The sequence below is a fragment of the Malania oleifera genome, chromosome 13, assembly GCF_029873635.1.
Source record: "Malania oleifera isolate guangnan ecotype guangnan chromosome 13, ASM2987363v1, whole genome shotgun sequence".
Lineage (NCBI taxonomy): Eukaryota > Viridiplantae > Streptophyta > Magnoliopsida > Santalales > Ximeniaceae > Malania > Malania oleifera.
This window is the reverse complement of record NC_080429.1, coordinates 62319196-62341294: the sequence shown is the minus strand read 5'-3', so window position 1 is coordinate 62341294 and position 22099 is coordinate 62319196. Positions and strand designations below refer to the sequence as shown.

Below are 22099 nucleotides of genomic sequence, written 5' to 3'. Positions count from 1 at the left end.
AAATATTAAACCTTTTGCTCATGTAACTTTCGGTGTTTTTGCCTGCTTTTCCAATGCGTTCACCAACCGCACTGAATCCACCCTCGGGGCATCATCCTCTTCCACATCGTCTTCCACTACCTGTTCTACAATGGAAGCCTGTAAGGCATTAAGTGATGCTTTGTGAGGGCACTAAAAAACTCTATGAGGACCTCGACACAAGAAACACTCAAGTCTACTCTTCCCCTTTCCATTGGGTGTGTTGAACCCTTGAGACGACGAAGCTTCCTTTGAGGTTGATGATTTAGAGTCGGCTCCCCCACTCTTGGGTTTGCCATTCTTGAAAGACTTTCCACTGTTTCCCTCTTCGCCAAACCGTTTGGACGAAGCGGTCTCATCACCAGCGTAGTCTGTCAAGCGTTCTGCAGCCGCTTGTGCAGTTGACAAGTCTTGAACCCTTTGTCTATGAAGTTCAGTTCTTGCCCACGGTTTCATCCCCTCAAGAAAATAGAACAACTTGTCCTTCTCCGACATATCCCGAATATCCAACATTAAAGCAGAAAATTGTTTCATATATTCGCTAATTGACCCCGTATGCTTGAGATCTCTCAGTTTTCTCCTTGCATTATACTCAACATTTTCCGAAAAGAATTGGGCCTTGAGCTTTCTCTTCAAGTCTGCCCAACTATCAATTACACAACTTCCATTTTCAATTTCTCTGTACTTGGTATGCCACCACAGTTTGGTATCACCAATCAAGTACATGGTCGTAGTATCCACCTTTGCCTGTTCTGAGGCCATCCGCACAACGCGAAAGTACTGCTCCACATCAAACAAGAAGTTCTCTAACTCCTTGGCATCTCGGGCACCCCCATATGTCCTGGGTTCTGGCACCTTGGTCTTGCTAACTCCCGGAGTGTTGGAGTTCCCCATAGCAAGAACCATCAGATTCACCTTTGCATCCAGATCAGCCATCCGGGCTTGCAAAGTTTCCACAGTGTGGTGAAAGTCCTCTGACATTTCACTTGTCAAACTTGCTTGATGTTGTTGTGATCCCATCACTTCATCAACAAGTCCCCTCAGTTGGGCCATCTCGTTGGTCATATTGTTGGTTGTCTCTTCAACTTGTGCTTCCAGTGCACTAAGTCTTTCAGCATTGTTTGGTGCCATGGTCAACTACCAAAGCTTCCAAAATCCCACAACGAAGGTAACTGAATTCTCGTAGCAACTGAGCCTTGGCTCTGATACCAAATGTCACGGTCCGACAATTTTCACACCGTTGTGAAGGGCCGTGCGGCGCTAGCTAAAGCACTCTTGCTTAATTAGCCAGCCTATCGTTTACCAACATTCATCCACAAAGGACTTTCATTAACATTCATTCAGATAGCAGCGAAAACAATAATCAATTCATGAAAGCCGTGGCAAGCAAGCAGTAACATTGAAGCAAACGTAATTCATTAACAAATCCTCCGTTGACATGTTGTACTTAGCGAGGGAGGCAAGTAGGCTAAGCACGTTGACAATTGCTAGCGAGTTTTACAATGACTGATGAACAATCACCCTCCCCTAAAGAGGTTTGTATGTAATTATCATCTTGGCACGAGGAAACATCAAAGTGACCGAGGAGTCATACTGCTTTATTTGACTTACAAAGACTCTACTAGCAGAAAATAACCCTACACTAGTATTTATATGATGGAAACCCATCCCAAGCACACGAGATAAGCGGTCACAGGCAAGCATAATGCCCTGAACAAGCTTAGCTCGTGACTAGCACTGCTAGATGAAGCTCTTCCTTTAGAAGATGACATATTTGCACTTATTCTTGATCTAGTGTGATGTGGGGGGTTATTTACTCCAGTAGCTCTAGCAATAGAACCCCAAGCCAAAAGATCATCTTCAAGCACAAGTTCATCATCGTTATCAGAATCGCCATCCATCCTACCTATCAACCACTTATTACTATCATCAATGTCCTTTAGAAGGATGGGATGAATGGTGTCACGCTTGTTGTATTGACTCCTCAAAGTTTGATTATATTTCACAAATACCAAATCATTCAAGCTTGCTGGGATAGCCTATTTCTCCTTTTTTTATGAAGTTGCAAAAAGTTTAAAGTAATAAAGTAAATAATGATTCTAAAAAGTAGTAGACTTGTTGTTCATGTTCTTTAATCCACGATATACTAATGACTTACATGTTGGAATATGCTCCTATTTCTTTCGAAGCCGGTAGCACTGCACGTGAGGCTAAGTATTTTTACAACAAACTTTTGCAAGTTTGGAACTGATGATCTAAATGATATCCACCATTGTGCTATTATAAAATAAATTTTAAATGAATACCTACTAGCTAAATAGCAACCACGGTTTGTTTCTTACTTTCCAAGACACCAAATTACCACGACAAAGATACAATACTCGGTTGTGGATTTTCGATCGGAAGGTGACCGAGCCTAATTTGCATTTGTATATCCCTGAATATGATCGTGACCCCGATCCTAATATAAGAGACCTCTCCATGGTGCACCTTTGAGATATCTTAAAATGCTAATTACTGCATCCTAGTGACTTGTTCTTGGGGAATTGAGAGACTGACTCACAACACTTGTTGCAAAGGATATATCTAGTCGAGTGATTCTGAGATAATTCAACTTCCCAATAAGTCTCTAGTATCGACCTAGGTTAGGCAACAAATCACCCATATCTAGCATTAACTTACTATTGGGATCCATGGGTGTATCAATAGGTTTGGATCACAACAGTACTGTCTCATCTAAAAGATCAAGAAAATACTTCCTCTGTGACAAGATAGTTCCCGTATAAGATCTCGATACTTTTATACCCAAGAAGTGCTTCAACAGTCCCAAGTCTTTGGCCTAAAACTTACTTTGTAGAAAAAGCTTTAGGTCGTGGATGCCACGATCATCATTACCAGTGATCACAATGTTGTCCACATATGCAATAAGCAAAATACTACCCGATGGAGTATGATGATAAAATACAGAGTGTTCTACTGCACATCGATGAAGGTCAAACTCAAGTAATACAACACTAAAACGGCCAAACCGTGCCCTTGGAGATTGTTTTAGTCCATACAATGACTTCTTAAGCTGACATACTAAGTTTGACTCCCCCTAAGCAACAATCCCAGGGGGTTTCTCCATATATACCTCCTCATGAAGATTACCATGTAGGATAGAATTCTTCACATTTAATGGATGTAGTGGCCAATGACAAGTGGTGGCTAAAGAAATGAACAAATGTACTGAGGCAAGTTTAGCAACTGGGGAGAACGTGTCTGATTAATCCAAATCATACACCGGAGTATACCCCTTAGCAACAAGGCAGGCCTTCAGACGAGCCACAGAACCATTAGGATTGACTTTCACATTGTTCATCCAGCGACAACCAACCATAGACTTATTAGGAGGAAGAGGTACCAATTCCCAAGTATCATTATCATGTAGTGCACGCATGTATTCAACCATTGTTGTCCTCCACCTAGAATGGGATAGGGCTTTAGAAATGGATCTTGGAAGAGTAGCAGAAGACAAAGTACTAACAAAACAGGAATAAAAGGGTGACAACAAATCATAACGAGAAAAATTAGAGATTGGATGTTGGGTACAAGTGCGTCTACCTTTTTGAACAATTGTTGGAGGATCAACATCACAAGAACTAAGATCATTTGATGAGGGAACTAGAGACACAGTAGTAGAAGTTGGAGGAGGCACTTCCTCCTTGAGTCACTGTGTGTATACCTACAAATTGGGATGATCCAAGCCACGAGAAGGACTCAAATCAAATGAAGATGTAGGAGGATTGGGCACAGATATTAGGTTTGGATCTGGAAGGCAAGGCAGAGGAAGGGACTCATCAAGTTCAATAGAATTCAAGGAATCGGAGTAGTATGGTGTAGACTAAAAAATGGCAACATCAGAAGCGACAAAGAATCAATGTAAAGTAGGACTATAACATCGATATCCCTTTTGAGTATAGGAATAGCCTAGAAGAATATATTTGATTGCATGAGGATCCAACTTATCCATTCCTGAAGATAATTGATGGACAAAGAACACAACCAAATATATGAGGAGGAAGGGAGAATAGAGGAGCCTTAGGAAAGATAACTGAATATGGAAATTTACCACCAAGGACAGAGGTTGACATTTTATTGATGAGGGAGCAAGCTGTGAGCACAACATCACTCTAAAAGACTTCGTGGACATTCATTTGATACAATAGGGTACGAGTGACTTCAAGTATATGGCCGTTTTTCCACTCTGCAACTCTATTTTGTTGTGGAGTGTGGGCACAAGAGGACTAATAGATCATACTAGAGTTAGTTATATAAGCACTGAATTGGGTACTGAAGTACTCCTTAGCATTATCACTATGAAGTATCCTGATGGGCATGTCAAATTGAGCCTTTATTTGGGAACAGAAAGCATAAAAGATATCAAATAACTCAAAACAATCTTTCATTAAATACAACCAAGTCATCCTAGAGTAATCATCAACAAATGTAACAAAGTACTGAAACCTCAACTTTGATGTCACACGACTAGGACCCCAAATATTTGAATGGACATGCATGAAAGGACTAACCACCCGTTTGTCAACCCTAGGAGCAATGGGAATGCGATATGCTTGCCCAATTGATAAGACTCACACTCAAGATTAGACATAGAATTCAATGTAGGAACTAGCTGTTTCAACTTGTCCAAAAACGGATGACCAAGATGACAATGGATTTGAAGTGGTGTAGCTGCGACTGTATAGGCAATGGGTGGAGAAGGTGACTCAAAGTAGTAAAGTCCACAAGCCTCACATCTTGTGCCAATTGTCTTTTTTCATCTTCAAATCCTGAAGAACCACATAATCATAAAGGAATGTGATAGAACAATTTAGTGACTTTGTAAGCTTACTAACTGGGATAAGATTGAATAGAGATTTAGGAATAGGAGAAGGATTTACTGTTCCTATCCCCTTAACAACAATAGTGGATCCGTCAACAAGGGTAACTTGAGGGAGATTTTTAGGATATTGGAGATCAGAAAAGAAGTTGGTTGCACCTGTTATATGGTCAGTGGTAGCAGAATCGATAATCCAAGTACTAGTAGGAAGGATACCAGATGACATGCAGACTATAGGATTAGCTTTTTGGGCAAAAGAAGCAATGTGATAAGGTGCATGTTGGGACAATTGATATTGTTGAAGCCTGAAATAATCCTCCTCTGATATAGTCACAGTACGCGATTCACTCAAACAAGTAACTAACGAAGGAATCATACTTTCGGAATTTGCAAATGCCATCACAACATTCACAAACTCAAACCAATGATCATAAGATTAATTGTTGGAACAATTGGAACAACCATGAACAAGTCACAGATAATTCAGTACAAGGCTACCATAGCACCAAGAAACTCACATGCAGCCCCAAGAAAGCAACACTCAGCATTGGAATAATTGGAGAGGTGAACCACCGAAACTACCATGAACAAAAAACCAACAACCTCAGATGCAGCCCCAAGAAAGCAACATTGCCACAGCCTCACACAAAAAAAAAAAAAAAAACAGCTCATGGGCACTGCCACTGCCCCAGGAAGGTCACCAATGACCGTTACTAACACCGAAAAACAACTAGTGAATTACCATGAGTGCATTGTCACAACAAAGATTGGAGCTTGGAGCAAAAACACATGCCCAACAGCTTGATATTTTGGTATATGGAAGGAATTAGAATAGTGAATCAAAAAATACAGCAAACCCCACTGTTTCAGACCCAATAAATTCATTAACAATTGATAAACAGCTTCATGAAGCATCAAACAACCATTCCTTGGGTGCTGCACTGCCACGGACGAGGTGAACAACTCACCGACGGATGTAGCACTGCCACAGCCGCACAACTGAACATATGAATGCTGCCATGACTCCAAAAAACTGACAAAGAAGCCTTCACAAGCCTTGAACAAACATTAACGGAATGCTGCAAGTGCATAGTTAGAAAGGGTTGAATTTTTGAGCAAAAAACTGACCTAACAGCTTGATAATATAGTATAGAGAAGGAATCAGAGCATGGCAGAGGAAAAGAAAAAAGAAAAAAGAAAAAGGTGGCTGGAAATTCACTCATGTGCCAGCGTGTGGGGTTAGCCCTGTTGACGTTTGGTTAGTGCATGAGGGCTCCTCCTGTGATGGGGTTTTTTGGGGTGAGTCGTCCCGAAGGGGGGGGTGGGGGGGTGGGTCTGTTTATGGATGTATGGTTGGTTTTGTGAAATAATATGAGATGGAGGTGAATCTAGGAAGGACAGCTGCGGGAATGGCGTTTTCCGGCGATGGCTGAGGAGAGTAGGGTTTAGTTTGGATCACGCTTTGATACCATGTTGAGTAATTGGGTAAAATGGAAGACCTAAACTCAATGATGGGTCTCTTCCTCTATTTATAATATATGTAAGTACAATAGGAATGACCATAATAAGCTTGCTAACACACACTTAATACTAACAAAACTCTTAACACATAATAATAATAATGCTAAAAGACTAAATAACCTTAACAACAATGTTACTAACATAATAACATACATGAGATTGAAGGGGGATTTAGGAATGCACAAGTCCTTAACCGTAAGAGTGGAAGGGTGATTCAAGATAGATTTTTAGAATACTAGAAGGTAGAAAAGAACATGTTAGGGCTCTCATTCCTCTTCTCAAGCTCCTTTTTTCAAGGTATTCCTAAATTATGGTTGTTATGTAGTACTAATGTTAGATAATATGGTCATGTATTTTTGTGGTTGTGTTCTATTTGATTTCTTTTTGTTTGAAAGACAATATCTTAAGACTCAACTTGTGGATTTTATTCCTTTAATTTGATTAAGCGGTGCCTTTACACTATATACAAAATCATTCATTTTTATGGTTGGTTCAATTTGATATATTTTTGAAATTAAGAGTATCTTAAGATTTTCATGTGAATTTTATTCTTTTAATTTGATTAGGTGCTGGCTTCTCACTACACTCAAAATCATGGTGGGGAAATGGCTTGTGTTTATAAACTTAGAGACTATGATAAGGTTGTTAGAAGTTTAAAGAAATCCAAAGGCATTGAGGTTGAAGAGATACCTTGGGGAACATTTAATGTCGTTGAGAAGCTTTCACATTCCTATATTGAGGGGCGGTGGATCCCATGTAGGCCTGAACACTTGCCTAGTGATAAAGTTGATGAATTAATTGAGAATCTTCCAAGATCCTTGGTAGATGTACTCATGCCTTTTCAACTTGATGGCGTCAAATTTGGGTTACAGAGGGGTGGTCGGTGTCTCATTGCAGATGAAATGGGGTTAGGGAAGACACTCCAGGTATAATTTAAAAATTTAATGTACTTAATGCTTTTGTTTTTGTTTGGTATACAATATACTTATCTCTTTTTGATGCTTTTTGTTTTTATTCGATGCTTTGTTGCATTGTTATGTTTAATTTTTATTCGCATTTGAGGATTGTTTTTTGTTTCTTAAGTCATAAGAATCAACAAAATGTGCGATAGTTGTCAAATTAATGATGTTCAACTATGTGATTTATTGGTTATGTTGAATAATTAAGGAATCATACTAAAGGGGTAAATCTTGTAAAAGAGAAATTAGTTCTTGTAATGGGATAGGAATATTAGGGGCTGTTAGGTATCATTGTCAAAAATAATGAAAACAAAAACTAAAAACAAGAAAGAGAAAGTAAAAAATCAAAAAACGAACAACGTACTTGGTTAATATTTGTAAAACTAAAGCAAACTAATAACTTGATTAAACAAATGCTCAATTTTGTACTTGGATCAAATAACAATTAAAAAAATATGATGAAAGTAAGCAACAACAACAAAACCAAGCCTTAAGTCCCACTAGGTGGGGTCGGCTATATGAATCCTTTTCCGCCAATTTATGCGATCATGGACCATTTTTTTTGACAGATTTAGGGATATTAAATCCTTACTCACTATCTCCTCCCAAGTTATTTTAGGTCTACCCCTACCCCTTCTACTGCCCTCCATAGTAACTAACTCACTCTTCCTCACTGGTGCACTATGTGGCTTACGTTGCAAGTGTCCATACCATCTGAGTTGTCACTCCCTTATCTTATCTTCTATAGGGGCTACACCTAACTTATCGCGAATATGTTCATTATTATCTTTCAATGTTATACCACTCATCCATCTAAACATTCTCATCTCAGAAACTTTTACTTTTTGGATATTATGTTTCTTCGTCGCTCAACATTCCGATCCATATAGCGTAGCTGGTCTTATAGCTGTTCTATAAAACTTCCCTTTCAATTTTAAGGGTATTCTATGATCACAGAGTATACTTGAAGCGCTTCTCCATTTTACCCAACTTGCTTACTCTATGCATTACATCATCTTTAATTTCCCCTTCAGCTTGCATAAAGATCCAAGGTATTGAAATCTACAAGTGCTATTTATTTCTTCATCATCAAGTTTAAACTTTGTCTCCAATATTCCACCTATCATAACTAAAATTACATTTCATATATTCTGTCTTATTTCTACTTATCTTATAGCCTCTAGATTCCAAAGCTTCTTTTCATAATTCTAACTCAGCCTCTACTTCTTCCCTAGTTTCATCAATTAATGCAATATCATGATGAAAATAAAAAATAGTAAAAATTAAAAATATTATAATAAGAATGAAAGTTATTAATAGTTATTTTACTTAATTATGATATTTCAAAATTCACTTTTGAAGAACAATAATGTATTTGTAAAACTAAAACAAATTAATAACTTTATTAAACAAATGCTTAATTTTGTCCTTGGATCAAATAACAATTAAAAAAATGTGATGAGAGTAAAAAAAATAATAAAAATTGAAAATATTATAATTAAAATAAAGTTATTAATAATTATTATACTTAGTTATTATGTTTCAAAATTCACTTAAAAAAAACAATCTTATTATACATGACAATTTAAACGAACTTTCTTATTTTTTAATTTTTTTGAAAATTTCTAGGCATTTTTATTTTAATTATATTTCAAATTCATATAGTCATTCTATTTTATTTTTTCAATTCTTCATTTAATCATTCCTTCTTTTGTCCCATTTTAGATTCCTTCCTAACCGTATTTCTCCCTTGTAGGACTCATGAGCCAATGACTCGGCAACCAAGAGAATATTGGTCTTGGTTGTCTGTTTCATTCTTGAGTAGGTATATAGTGATAATCTTCCTATCAACTCCATTCTATTGTAACAAAACTGGTTTAGGTTTAATATTGAGGCTATTTCCCAACACTTTATTTAGTAGAATATCAGGCTTGCAAGTAGAATATGTTAAAATTTGAGACTCATTGTTAGACCACAACCTAGCAACTTAAGGGGTTGTTTGGTATCATTGTCAAAAATTACAAAAACAGAAATCAGAAACAAAAACCAAAAAATAGCAACCTATTTGGTTAATATTTATAAAATTTTAAAAATGCTCATTTTTAAATCAAATGAGAAAAAGGGTAGCTCGGTGCACAAAGCTTCTGCTTATGCGGGGTTCAGGTAATGAGTGAACCGTGATGGGTCTATAGTACACAACCTTACCTTACATTTTTGCAAGAGGCTGTTTTCACGCCTTGAACCCATGACCGCCAGGTCTTATAGCGACAACTTTACCGTTGCACCTAGACTCGTCTTCTTTATAAAAATATGATTTAAATAATAAAATTGCAAAATAATACACATTAAAATATTGCAATAATAAAAAAATTTATTATAATTATTTTACTTAATTGTTATACTTTCAAAATTTACTTAACAATAAAATTTTATTGGACATGGCAATTAAAAAATAGTAAAAATAATGTCATTGAATTTATTATTATTTTTAGGAATTTATTTATATTTATATTTCAATTATATTAAATTCATATGATTATTTAATTTTTATTTTAATTTATATAAAATAAATAGTTTAATCTAAAAGAACTATTTTGGGTAAAATTTTTGGAAACAGGCCGCCAAAACAACTGAAAACCATGAAATCTAGTTTTCAATTTTTCGCAAATAGCTAAAAATCGGCAACGTAAATAGAAAATTGACAACATAAACAAATGCGTTTTTATAATCTATTTTTTCACTATGCAAAAATAGAAATAGAAAATAGAAAATAGCAACGATACGAAACAAGTCCTAAGCTTTTAGGTAAAGTGGTTTTCTAACATGGTATTAGAGCTGGTTACTAGTAGGGCCTGGTTCTAGTCTTGTTGCCCGTGTTTATTATGTGGTGTTTAAAAAAATAATTGTATTCCCTGTAATGTGAATTTATCTTTTGTTTATCTCTCCATGTGTTGTTGGGTTGCGCATGCGGGGGAGTGTTAAAGCTTGATATACATTGTTGGCTTACAACAAAAACGATTATCTAATAGAATAAGTAGAATACCAGAACATAGTCATAGACCCTTGCAAGAGGTCCCTCTAGGCTTTGATAACTCAAAAACATTAACAACGCTCAAAGGAGTGGAGCTTAGAGCAAAAGTAGGGGAAAAGAAATGGGAGGAGAAAATTGTTGTTGTAGACACATAAAGTGAAGGAGTTGGACAAGCTTTAGACCAAGACTCGGGTTTCTATTCCCCCAACAACAAGGCCAATTGCTAGTTTGCTATCGGATCCACCTTTTTTAAGGGCCAACACATGCCATTTGAATCCATTCCATTGCAAAGATCATTCTTAAAAAATTGTTGTTAGGTGGATAAGGCGAAGGAGTTGGACAACAAATATTGCAATATTGCTAGTTTGCTAGAATCCTCCCCCTATTGCTAATACCATTCTTTTTAGGTGATATGATTAGGGTTTTGTTTAAGTTTCATAGCAATAATGTGCTGAGGTGTTAGCTCCACATTAGCAGTCCCTGAAAAGGACTGTTGACTTAAGATCAACATAGAATATTTGAATGCCTCCTATTGCTAATAAGATTTTTTAGGTGATATTAATAGGGATTTTCAGTAGTTTTATAGGAATGTTGTTGTGGTGAAGAATGTTAGTTCCACTTCAACACTTGTCTCTTAGAGGAGTAGTTGACTTAAGATCGAGGATCATAGACCTATTTGCTTGGTTACTTTTCTTTATAAGATTTTGGCAATGGTTTTGTCATGGATGTTGAGAGGTCTTGAATTAGACTTTCTATGTCACATAGTGCTTTTATTTGAGGTAGATTAAGTTTGGGCGGTTCCTTAGTTGCCATTGCATTGGTTGAAGATGTTAGTAGAAAGGTAACAAAGGTATTGTGTTAAAGCTAGATTTTGAAAAGGCTTAGAATAGGGTGAATTGGGGTTTTTAAGACAAGATTTTGTAAAGAATGGGGTTTGGGAATAGGCAGAGGAAGTGGATTAGGGGTTGTTTTTCATCATCTTCCCTGTGTGTCATTGGAGTCTAAAGCTTGGTTTACTGCATTTAGTGGGCTAAGGCAAAGTTATAAGCTGTCTCAAATTTTTATTTATTATAGTGTTTATGTGTCCAGTAGGATGATGAAGCATGCCCAAAGTTGTTGATTGTACGACGCTTTAGAGTGGGTAAAGGGGGGGTGTGGTGGGCATGGAGGTCTTTCATTCACAATTTACTAATGAGGCCATTATTTTCTTGGAAGACAATGCTAGAAATTTTTGCAAAGTGCTTTTGCTGCTAAAAAATTTTGAGGTGGTAATATAGCTAAAAACAAGGCAGTAGGGATTTAGTTGATGCTCAATACTTAGGGGCTTGTAATTTTGGAAGGATAGCTAGTTGTGTAGAGTTGGCTTGGTCTTTTCTATTTTTAGTATTCCTTTAGAAGGTAATTTTAGGTCTTTTTTTTTCCCTTTGTTTTTTGCTGTTAAGTAGTTGAGAATTTGGTCAATAGTTGCTCTTTTGTGACCAATTGGTCATAGGTTCCAGTCTAAGGAAACAACCTCTTTGCATAAAAGCACGGGTAAGGCTGCATACACTGTGATGATCCTCCCCCCACCCTTGCAAAGTGGGGAGCCTTGTGGCCTGGGGACACCCTTTTAGCATTTGAGAGTTTGGATAGGCATTGAGAGGGTTGCGGGAGAGCTTATAGTTCTTTTGGGGCGTATACACCTATCTATTGTCATTTTTTTGCTATTCCTCTTTTTTTATGTCTTTATTCGGAATTCCTATAGCTGTTGTAGGTAATTGAGAAGATTATGAGGAATTTATTATGGTCAACACTAGGACTGAGAATTGGTGAAATCATTTGTTTAGTTAGGAAATTGTTGGTTGGCCTAAAGCAAAAGGGCGATTGAGTCTATGAATTGTGGTGTCTAAAAGCATTTTCTTGGTTCGTAAATGGTTATGGAGATTCCCTCGTATCTTGACACTTTATGGGCAAAGCTGGAGTGAATGTCTTTATTTTAATGTGTGGGATGCTGAAGTAACTATTTATGCTCCAGTGCAATGGATTTGCTTTTGCATGATCATAGTTCACAGCTATTTCATCATTATGATGGGTCTAGGTTTCTTTAGAATAATTTGGTTGGTGTATTTGTTGATGTGTGGGTATCTCAAGTGAATGGGGGCGGTCTTATGATTGTTTTGTAGTGTGTGATTATTTTTATTTATTTTTTATTTTTGTTGGCAATTTAGTAGTTGAGAGATTGGGTAGGTGTTTGGCTAGTTGGAAGAGCGATTATATTTCTTTTAGGGCATATTACACTTAATCTCTTCTTAATTTCTTATACTAGTGTTAGATAATTGAGAATTGCTCCTATCCACCCCTCTACCTAACGTCCTACTCTAACACATACACAATGAGAGTAAAAAGGAAGGGTAATAAAGGATCCCCTTGCCTAGCCCCCTATAAGCTTTAAACCAAGATTTGGGTTTCACTTGCTTCACATCACTTTCATCATTATGAGGGTGCTAGGTTGCTTTGGAATAATTTGTTTGGTGTATTCACTAAGGTGTGGGTATCTTGAATGAGTAGGATGGTCTTATGAGGATATATTTTTGTGGTTTTAGGAGAGGCAAGAAGTGGGGGATTTTGTGGAAGTACTTGCTTTGGTATTCTTTGGATGTCGTGGATAAAGCGAAATGAAAGAATTTTTTTGGGGGATAAGTTCACTAATTTCATTTGATATAGGGATGCGTTTGGTGCATATTTTTCGGGTGAATTCTTTTGGTGGGTTTGGGTAATTTGTAGTGCGTCAGAAAGCTACTTTGATAATTTGTTTTTGTTCGTTGGAGGGTGTTGGACTCTTTCTTTTGTTAGTGTTTCTTGTATCTTTTGTCAATTTTCGTGAATCATGCCTATTTCTTTTAATTGGTATGTCTCTTTTGAATGATGACCAAATTTAGATGTTTATTGTTTAGTTAATTTATAATTAAATTTTTGTTGCATAGCTCCAATTTTTATCTTGTAATTAGGCATGGAATATTAACTTACATGCTTGAATTTCTTCTAGGCCATTGCTATAGCAAGTTGTTTCATGAATGAAGGTTCTATGCTTGTTGTTTGTCCGGCTATTCTGCGATTTTCATGGGCAGAAGAACTGGAGCGTTGGCTGCCCTTGTGTTTACCTGCAGATATCCATCTTGGTATGGTGTATACAGTGTAATATTTTAATTATATGGCCTTTTCTTTCCTCTCACCTGTTTTAAAGCAGGTAATGGGATAAAATTCAATTCTGGGAGGACATTTGGGTTGGTGAGTCTTTGTTGGAGCTGTTGGTGCTGCATCTGTTTAGACTGTCTACTGCTCACAATGCAACAATTTCAGCTTTTTATTCTTTTGAGGGGGCCTCTCTTTCTTAGGATTTTCATTTCTTTATTAGTATCAATGAAAGAGAGGTTGGTGAGTTAACTCTTTTATTGGGTGTGCTGGATTCTTTCATGCCCAATTCGTGGGAGGATACGAGGCTTTCGCTTGGGGACACTTCAGGGTCTTTCTCTTCAAAGTCTTTCTTCTCCAATACTCCAGTCTCATAAAATCCACAAATTCTAAGCCCTCTCCTCTTACGTAAAGCTGTTTGGAAAGCAAAGATTCTATTTAAAATCTGGCCCTTCATTTGGACCTTAATTCTTAACGATTAATACAAAATGATAAGCTACAAAAAAGAGGCCTTACAAAGCCCTTAGTCCAGATATGCATGCTGTGCAATGAGTCTAATTGAGACTATTGGTCATTTGTTCATTCATCACAAGGTCGCAAGGTGCATGTGGTACAATTTTTTTTCATACTCTGGTGAATATTGGGTGGCTCCAGCTACAATTCAGGATTTTTGGAAGTGAATTTTTGGGGTTTTGGGAAGGAGAGAGGATATTTTGGGACTGCACTGTTTTTACAATCTTGTGGTCGCTTTGGCTGGAAAGGAATGCTAGAGTTTTCAAAGATCAAAAGACTTCTCCAAGATTGCTTTGGGAGAAAGTTATTTTTCTTGCTTCTTTTTGGGCTCTCTTTTGGGGTTTTTGGGGGTCTTTTGCTGTCTGACATTCAAGGGATTGGAAAGTAGATTTGATATAATTTGTTAGTGTTTTCCCCTTTCTTTTCTTTTGTGCTTTTTATTGATGGATTTCTTATCCTCATTATATTGTAATTATGTTTTTTCCCCCCTAATGGATTTGTTTTATTATTTAAAAAAAATAATTGAGGTTATTGTTCATGACTTGTAATCATTTGACTACATACTCGACGGCTATGTTTTTCTTGTGATTCTATAAATACTGAAAATTCATTTTCTTATGAGTTTTGTGTTGAGTCCTATTCACTTAATTATTATATTATTCATATGGGCGGTTAGGTGTGTATCACTATGACACCGACTATATATACAAGTACAAATGGTGTACACAATTATGTGCCCAAAATATCCCTTTCTCTTGTGGACAAACATGAATATTTTCTTTCAAAATTTGTTTACATTTTCTTCCAATTTTTGTTGAATCTATTATTGATTTACAACAAAAATGTAATGCAGAGTAATGGTATTTTGTACAACCAAAATTGTTATGCAGATAAACAGTTGAGCTTACATAAATTTAAACTAGAAGTAGCACCAAATGCCATGATTTTAAGAACTGGTTTGACTTCTAGAGAGAAAATGGAATGGGGAAAGAAGATTTCTAGGATTTTGAGAATCCACAATTGATCAGCTCTACTAATTTATTTATAATATACTTCACATATGTAAAAGGTTAATAATACCATTTAATGCATGGTAATGCTGTAATACTCCCCTGAAGCTGGAGCATATATGTTCTATGCTCCTAGCTTGTCATAAATGAACATAACATGGGCACCCGCCAAGGACTTGGTAAACAAATCCAAATATCCAATTGATGTTCAGATTTAATGCAAGTGGTCTTGATAAGCTTCTGCAAGAGTTTTTTCTTGAACAAAGTGGCAATCAACTTCAACGTGCTCAGTCCTCTAATTAAAAAATTGATGTGGAGCAATATGAACAATTGTTTGATTATAACACTTCAGGTCCATAAACTGGGAATATTGAACCCTAGTTCTTCCACCATATTCTTCAAGTAAGTTAGATCACATGTGGTATGAGCCATGGCATTGTACACAAATTTTGCCCTTGATGTTGCAACTATAATATGCTTCCTATTATTCCAAGGCACCAAGTTTCGACTAAAAGACACACACCCCAATCTTGGTTGTTCTGTCGAAAGGAGACCCAACCTAGTCTGTATCTATTTATCCCAGAGAAATTGTATGGCCATGATCCTGGTATAGAGGACCTTTATCAGGTGCACTTTTTAGATGTCTACTGATGCGGATAACAACCCAATGAACTATGTGGGGTTAGTCTAGAAACTAAAACACTAGTTGCGGAATAAATATTTGGCCTCGTTAGTGAAAGATAATTCAAATAAGGCTTTGATATTGCCCTCGTCTGCTGTTTTAGCTAAAATTACACTCCAATTCGACATTTATTTACTGTCAGGATCCATAGTAGTATCAATAGCTTTGGATGCCAACAAACCTTACTCAGCCATGATCCTACAATTCAAGAACATATTTCCTTTGACAAGAACAATTCCTTGATGATGGGGATCAACATGCACCTCGAGTATCTTTCATAGATATTGTGACATGTGGACGACCACCCGAAGTCCACCATTAGATGTGAACGTTATTTGTAGCAATTGCCGATTTTATGCAATTGAAGACTTTAGCTGCAACAATTGCAGACTTTATACAGTTGAAGACTTTAGCTGTAGCAATTGCAGACTTAATGCAATTGAAGACTTAAGTGCAGCACTTGAAGACTTTAGTTGCAGCAATTGCAGACTTTATTTACAGCAATTGAATCTTCTCTTGGAAGCTAGCTTGGAAACTTGCAAAGCAAAAAACTTTAGTTGTAGCACTTGAAGACTTTAGTTGCAGCAATTGAAGCTTCTCTTGGAAGCTAAAAGGATGACAACTTGCAAGTCAAAGTGTCTTGCGTTCTTTATTTTACTTTTGTATTTTCTTTAAATCTCGTAAGAAGTCATGTGCAAGTCATGTGCATGCTCATGTAAGGCTATAAATATGCCATCACTTGTATTGTAAAGATGATTGCATTATCAGTTAAAAAGAAGCCTTTGCTTAGACTTGTGAATCTTGTTCCTCTCCTTGTGAGTGAGTAGTGTGAGACTACATTCCGTCTCCTCGGAGATTGGTTGGTGAGAGACCCCGACAACATCAACGTCATCATCAACACTACACACCCACTTCTCTTTCATAGTCCACAACCACAACTTTCCTCAAGATTCATTCTCAAGATTCATTCTTGTCTCAAGATTCCGAAAGATTAACAAGCTTGTTCGTGGTGTGAATCGAGTTCTCGTGTGTCTTGGTGTTTGTCATTCCGAATCTTTGGTAAGCTTGTTTCAATTCCTTGTTTGTTACCATCTAAGACAGTCCCTAAAGGTACCTTGTAAGCCTTGAAACTCTACCCAAATACTTGATTGAAAAACCTTGTTCATTCTCTTTGAATCTTCCTAGATTTTCAGCATGAACATGCTTGCTAGTACCGTGCTTAGTGATATTTGATTTGTATGTTTGGACTTGTGATCTAAGACTTTTAAATAACATCTTTTAAGTGAACTTAATTACTTGAATGAAATGATCAGCTTAGGGTTTCTAATCAAATTATATACATTTTCAAAATCTCAACAACTTGTGACATTAGAATATGTTTGTGATGTTCATGCTTGGTTTATTCAATTCTTCCCATAGATTGTGATATTGTGTGTGTGCTACAAAGAGGGTCAACTGTAGGACTAAGGCTACTTAGAACCGTCCTACATCACTTGACAAGGTATGGCTATCTTAATTCCCAAAAAGTACTTTAATGGTCCAAAATCTTTAGTTTGGAACTTTGTAATATAGAATTGCCTTAAGTGCTCTATTCTCTCATGGTCATCACCTATAATTACAAAATCATCCCATAAATTTATTTATACCATCAGATAGCATCAGTATGACACAATGATGAAATACAGAATAATGTACCCCACATCTGGAAAGGTCACAGTCAATATCATCCTCACTAAATCTCCCAAATCATGCTTGAGGAGACTTTTTTAAGCCATACAAACAGTCCTAGGAGGACATATGATGGAGGACCATCTAAAATCCTATAGGCCGCCCATTTGGCGTACATTTGAGGCACAGGTTGGGGTTTTTTTGTTTATGTGTTAGTAATTATGTGTTAGTATTTTGTAATTATGTGTTTAGTTGGGTTACTAATGTAAATATGTGTTAGTAGTAGTAGTGGTATAAGTGTGGGACATGCAAATTGAAGTACAATTATTGTTTTGAATTAGAATTCTAATTGCAGTTTCCCTCTCTCGCAGTTTCCTCTACCTCCTTACTTCTTCCTTCTTCTTGCATCTCTCATTTAATACTGTCTGTCTTCTGTCTATTTTGCCCTCCTCCTTCTGTTGTTGCAGCTTCTCTTCTTCATATTCTATCCTCTGTTTCCCTCCCTTAATTCCCTTAATTTTCTCTCTATTTTTGAGTTTCCACATTTGTCCTTCATCAAATTGGCATCCAAGCATTGCTCTCTAAACTACTCATTACATTTTCCCATAAAGAGAGAGAAGATGATGTCTCTATGTTAGTTAATTGTAGGGAGCAGCCATACACGTGCAAAGGACGTTACCAAGGAGAACGTGCTCATGGACCTTCGTATAAAGGTGGAATTTCCTCGGTGGGACAGCGATGACCTTATTGGTTGGGTTTCTAGGGCTGAAAAATACTTTTGCTCTCACTGCACTCCAGAAACATCTAAAGTTGAGATTGCTTCTATTTGTTTGGATGGCAATGTTATTCAATGATATGATTGGTTTGGAGCTTATTACAAACTGCCTTCATGGGCAGAATTTGTTTCTAGATTACTTGCTCGATTTGGGCACACTAGATATGAGAATATTGATGGAGAGTTTGCCAAAATACGCCAAACTTGCACTATATTGGAGTACTAGACACGATTTGAGTAGCTATCAAACAGGACTAATGATTGGAATGAAAGTCAACTCGTCGGTACTTCATTGATTGTCTCTTACTTGACATACATGAGGTCAAAGTGCGTTGGCCACGGACTATGACCTCTACAATTTCCTTTGCACGGTTAGAAGAAGAGAAGTTGGGAGAAGAATGACGTCACACCAACAAGACCACAAGACCATTAGCAAGCATATTTTTAGTAGCACTATCACACCACCTACTCCTTGCAATTCTCCTGCCAAATGATTGAATCAGGAGGAATTTAAAGAGTGAATGACGAAAGGTTTGTGTTGGCATTGTGATGAAAAGTGGCATAGAGGGTACCATTTCAAAAAGGATGACTTTTGATAATTGAACCAGTAGAGGAGCCAAAAGAGGTTGAGAATGATCTCCTTTATTCAAATCAGGAAGATATTGAATTTGATGATAATGATGAATATATCACTTCTTTAGTTCATGCTTTAGCTGGTTATGCTAATCCTCAAACCATGAAAACTTGTTACTATCTTAATTGATACAAGTAGCACTAATAATTTCATGGACACTAAAATTGCTAAATAGCCAGCCTATCTTGTGGAGCAATGTGAAAAGTTCGATATTAAGGTTGCAGATGGAAGAACCTTGACATGTCAAAGATAGTATCCAAAGGTAGGGGTGAGCATAATTTGGTGAAACCCGAATAAACCGATTTCGGTCGGTTCGGTTCGGTTAAGAACACAGGATCGGTCGGTTCAGTTATGGTTTTACAAAGTTCGGTTAATCAGTTAATCAGTTTGGTTAAGAGGAATGTTAATTCCGTTAACTGAAATAACCGATTTAATAATTAATTAAAATTTCAATATAAATTAGTATATGTTAATATGTTAATTAGTATTTGGTAAAAAATCTACAATTATATTATGTTTTTATTAATTAATTTCAAATTAATTTGGTTAACCGAATTACTCGAAAAGGTAATTCGGTCGGGTTCGGTGAGGGTTCCTTTATTCGGGCAGTTTGGTTAATAGTTCTCATTAACCGAAAATTTCGGTTAATTCGGTTAATTAACCGAATTTGGCCAAATCGACCATTTGCTCACCCCTATCCAAAGGTTAAACTTACTATGCAAAACCATGGGTTGTTTGTTGATTTCTTTTTGCTGCAACCAAAATACTAAGGAGTTGTTTTGGGTATTAAACAATTTTAGGACTCTAGGTGATATAGCTTGGAATATCTCTAAGCTAGTTATGAAGTTCGCCGGTTAATTGCAAGAGAGTGGCATGGCTGCCTGGTTTAAATTTGAGCACCAAAGGAGTTTCAACATAAACCTAGTTAGGATGAAGGGCTAGAATCTTTTATTTCAGAATTTGTTGATCTTTTTGCAAAGCCACTAGGATTGCCACCTTGGTGAACACATCATCACCACATTTGTGTGTAGCTAGGTAGTATAATGCTCGTCCTTATCGCTATCATTATTTTCGAAAAGTAGAAATAGAAAATATAGTGAAAGAAATGTTAGATGCTGACATAATTCAACTAGGTGTCAGTCTATATTCTTCTCCTGCCCTATTGGTGAAGAAGAAGGATGGCTCTTGGCGGATGTGTGTTGATTTTTGAGCATTGAACAAGAACACTGTGAAGGATAAATATCCTATTCCTATTGTGGATGAATTGTTAGATGAGTTGGGAGGTGCCCAATGGGTCGCCAAACTCGACTGGAGACCGGAGTTATCACCAGATTCAGGTACATGAGGATGACATTCAGAAGACTGTGTTTAGAAATCATGATGGCCATTACAAGTTCTTTGTTATGCCTTTTGGGTTGACCAATGTGCCTTCAACCTTCCAAAGTCTCATTAATGGCATTTTCTGACCTTAGCTGCGTAAGTTTGTTCTTATATATTTGATAATATCTTGATGTATAACTCATATTCTAAAGATAATTTAGGTCATTTGTGAACTGTACTTACTACTCTTCATGAGCATCATTTGTTTGTCAAGAAATCTAAATATAGTTTTGCTTTATTGCATGCGGAATACCTGAGGCATATTGTTACCCAAAAAGGTGTTTCAATTGATGCTTCTAAAATACAAGTGATGACATATTGACCTATTCCACAAATAATCTAAATATTGCGAGGAGTTTTGTGGTTGATTGGTTACTACCGCAAGTTTGTCAAGGATTATGTAAAGATTAGCGCTCCACTGGCTACTTTATTGAGAAAGGATGCATTCAAATGGAGTGAGGAAGATGAACAAGGCTTTGTCAAGCTTATGCATGCAATGTCCACCACACTAGTTCTTGCCTTACCAAATTTCAACAAGGTGTTCATCATTGAGTTTGATGCATCAAGAGTTGACCTTGGTGCAGTTTTAATGCAAGATAGACGCCCCATTGCTTTCGCCAGTAAGGCTCTTTCTCCATCCCACATTGACATCTCTATTTATGACAAAGATATGCTAGCCATTTTGCATGCAGGTACAAAATGGAGTCGTATTTAATTGGTTGGTCATTTCCAAATCCGAACTGATCATAAGACCCCAAAGTCTTTTTTGGAGCAAGGAATCTCTTCCATGGAACAACAAAAGTCGGTCACTAAGTTGTTGGGCTATGTTTATGAGATTATTTGAAAGGAAAGGATTGTGCTGATGCACTTTAACGACTTCCTTAACAAGTTGAAATTTTATAGCGATTTTTGTGCTTACATGTACTATTGAACAAATCAAGAAGGAATGGTGGTAAAATTTGGAGACTAGTGTGATAACCATACCCTTTAGGCCACAGTAAATTTAAAATACTTCGATAAATTAGCATGATTTGATTTGTTTTGCACTTAACAAGCTCATACTACCCATGTTATTCATTTATTTGAGTTGTGTTAGTTGATATTGGAAATTCCATTTGACTTATTAGTGATTTGGGGGGGGGGGGGGTGGTTAGATGAAAGCAGACTATGAGGGTCATGCTAAAGCATAAATAGCATAAAATTTGGGGCAAAAAGAGAAAAAAAAGTGGGGAATGCTGAAACCAGGTGTGACACGTGGCCGCACTACAAACAGTAGCAGCCACATAGTAGCTCTGAAAAACTAGCAGGAGACACCTAGCGCACAGATGCCAGCATTGCAGGACCCCTGTTGCCACTAGCTGCTACGGTCCTGCTATGTTTCGAGTACATGAATTTCAGAGGGAGACTTAAATTGAGTTAGAAGAAGGATGATGGTTTTACTTGCTATTTCAATATTTGATGGTTTTACTTGCTATTGAATTGTTATTGTGTGAAATTGATGGTACCATGTCTTGTCATTGCTACGAAATTGTGGAATTTGAGCAAGTAGAGGTTGTGTTGTCCTTGGATGAAAGGCCTTAAACCTTTGGAGGGCATTTCCGCGTTTACGTAGTGGTTGGCCAAGCTGGTTTTTGGCACTTGTTGGTATTTACGCATTAAGCGGTGGTTGGCCAAGCTGGAAATTGGCACTTGTTTGAGATAAAATGTTCACTTAGTTGGGATAACACTTCTATGTTGGTAAAAAAAGGCGTAAATGCATGCTATTTGGATGTTTTGCGATGGTCACTTGAGATGAACAAATTGCCTAGAATAAAGAGTGTGTTCATGCATATTGTTTAGAATAAAGAATGTGTTCATG

General features: G+C 37.0%; 1 protein-coding gene across 4 annotated transcripts in view; it reads left to right on the top strand.

The window, feature by feature from the left end:
- LOC131146912 (uncharacterized) overlaps positions 1-22099 on the top strand; it is a 125112-nt gene that overhangs the window by 6089 nt on the left and 96924 nt on the right. For 3 of the 4 annotated variants that reach the window (XM_058096757.1, XM_058096758.1, XM_058096759.1), the window contains exons 2-3: positions 6985-7344; positions 13434-13566. In XM_058096757.1, the coding sequence (XP_057952740.1) occupies positions 6985-7344; positions 13434-13566 (493 nt within the window). Of the gene's footprint in view, positions 1-6984; positions 7345-13433; positions 13567-22099 lie in introns of those variants that run through there. The other variant, XM_058096760.1, reaches the window with a different exon arrangement.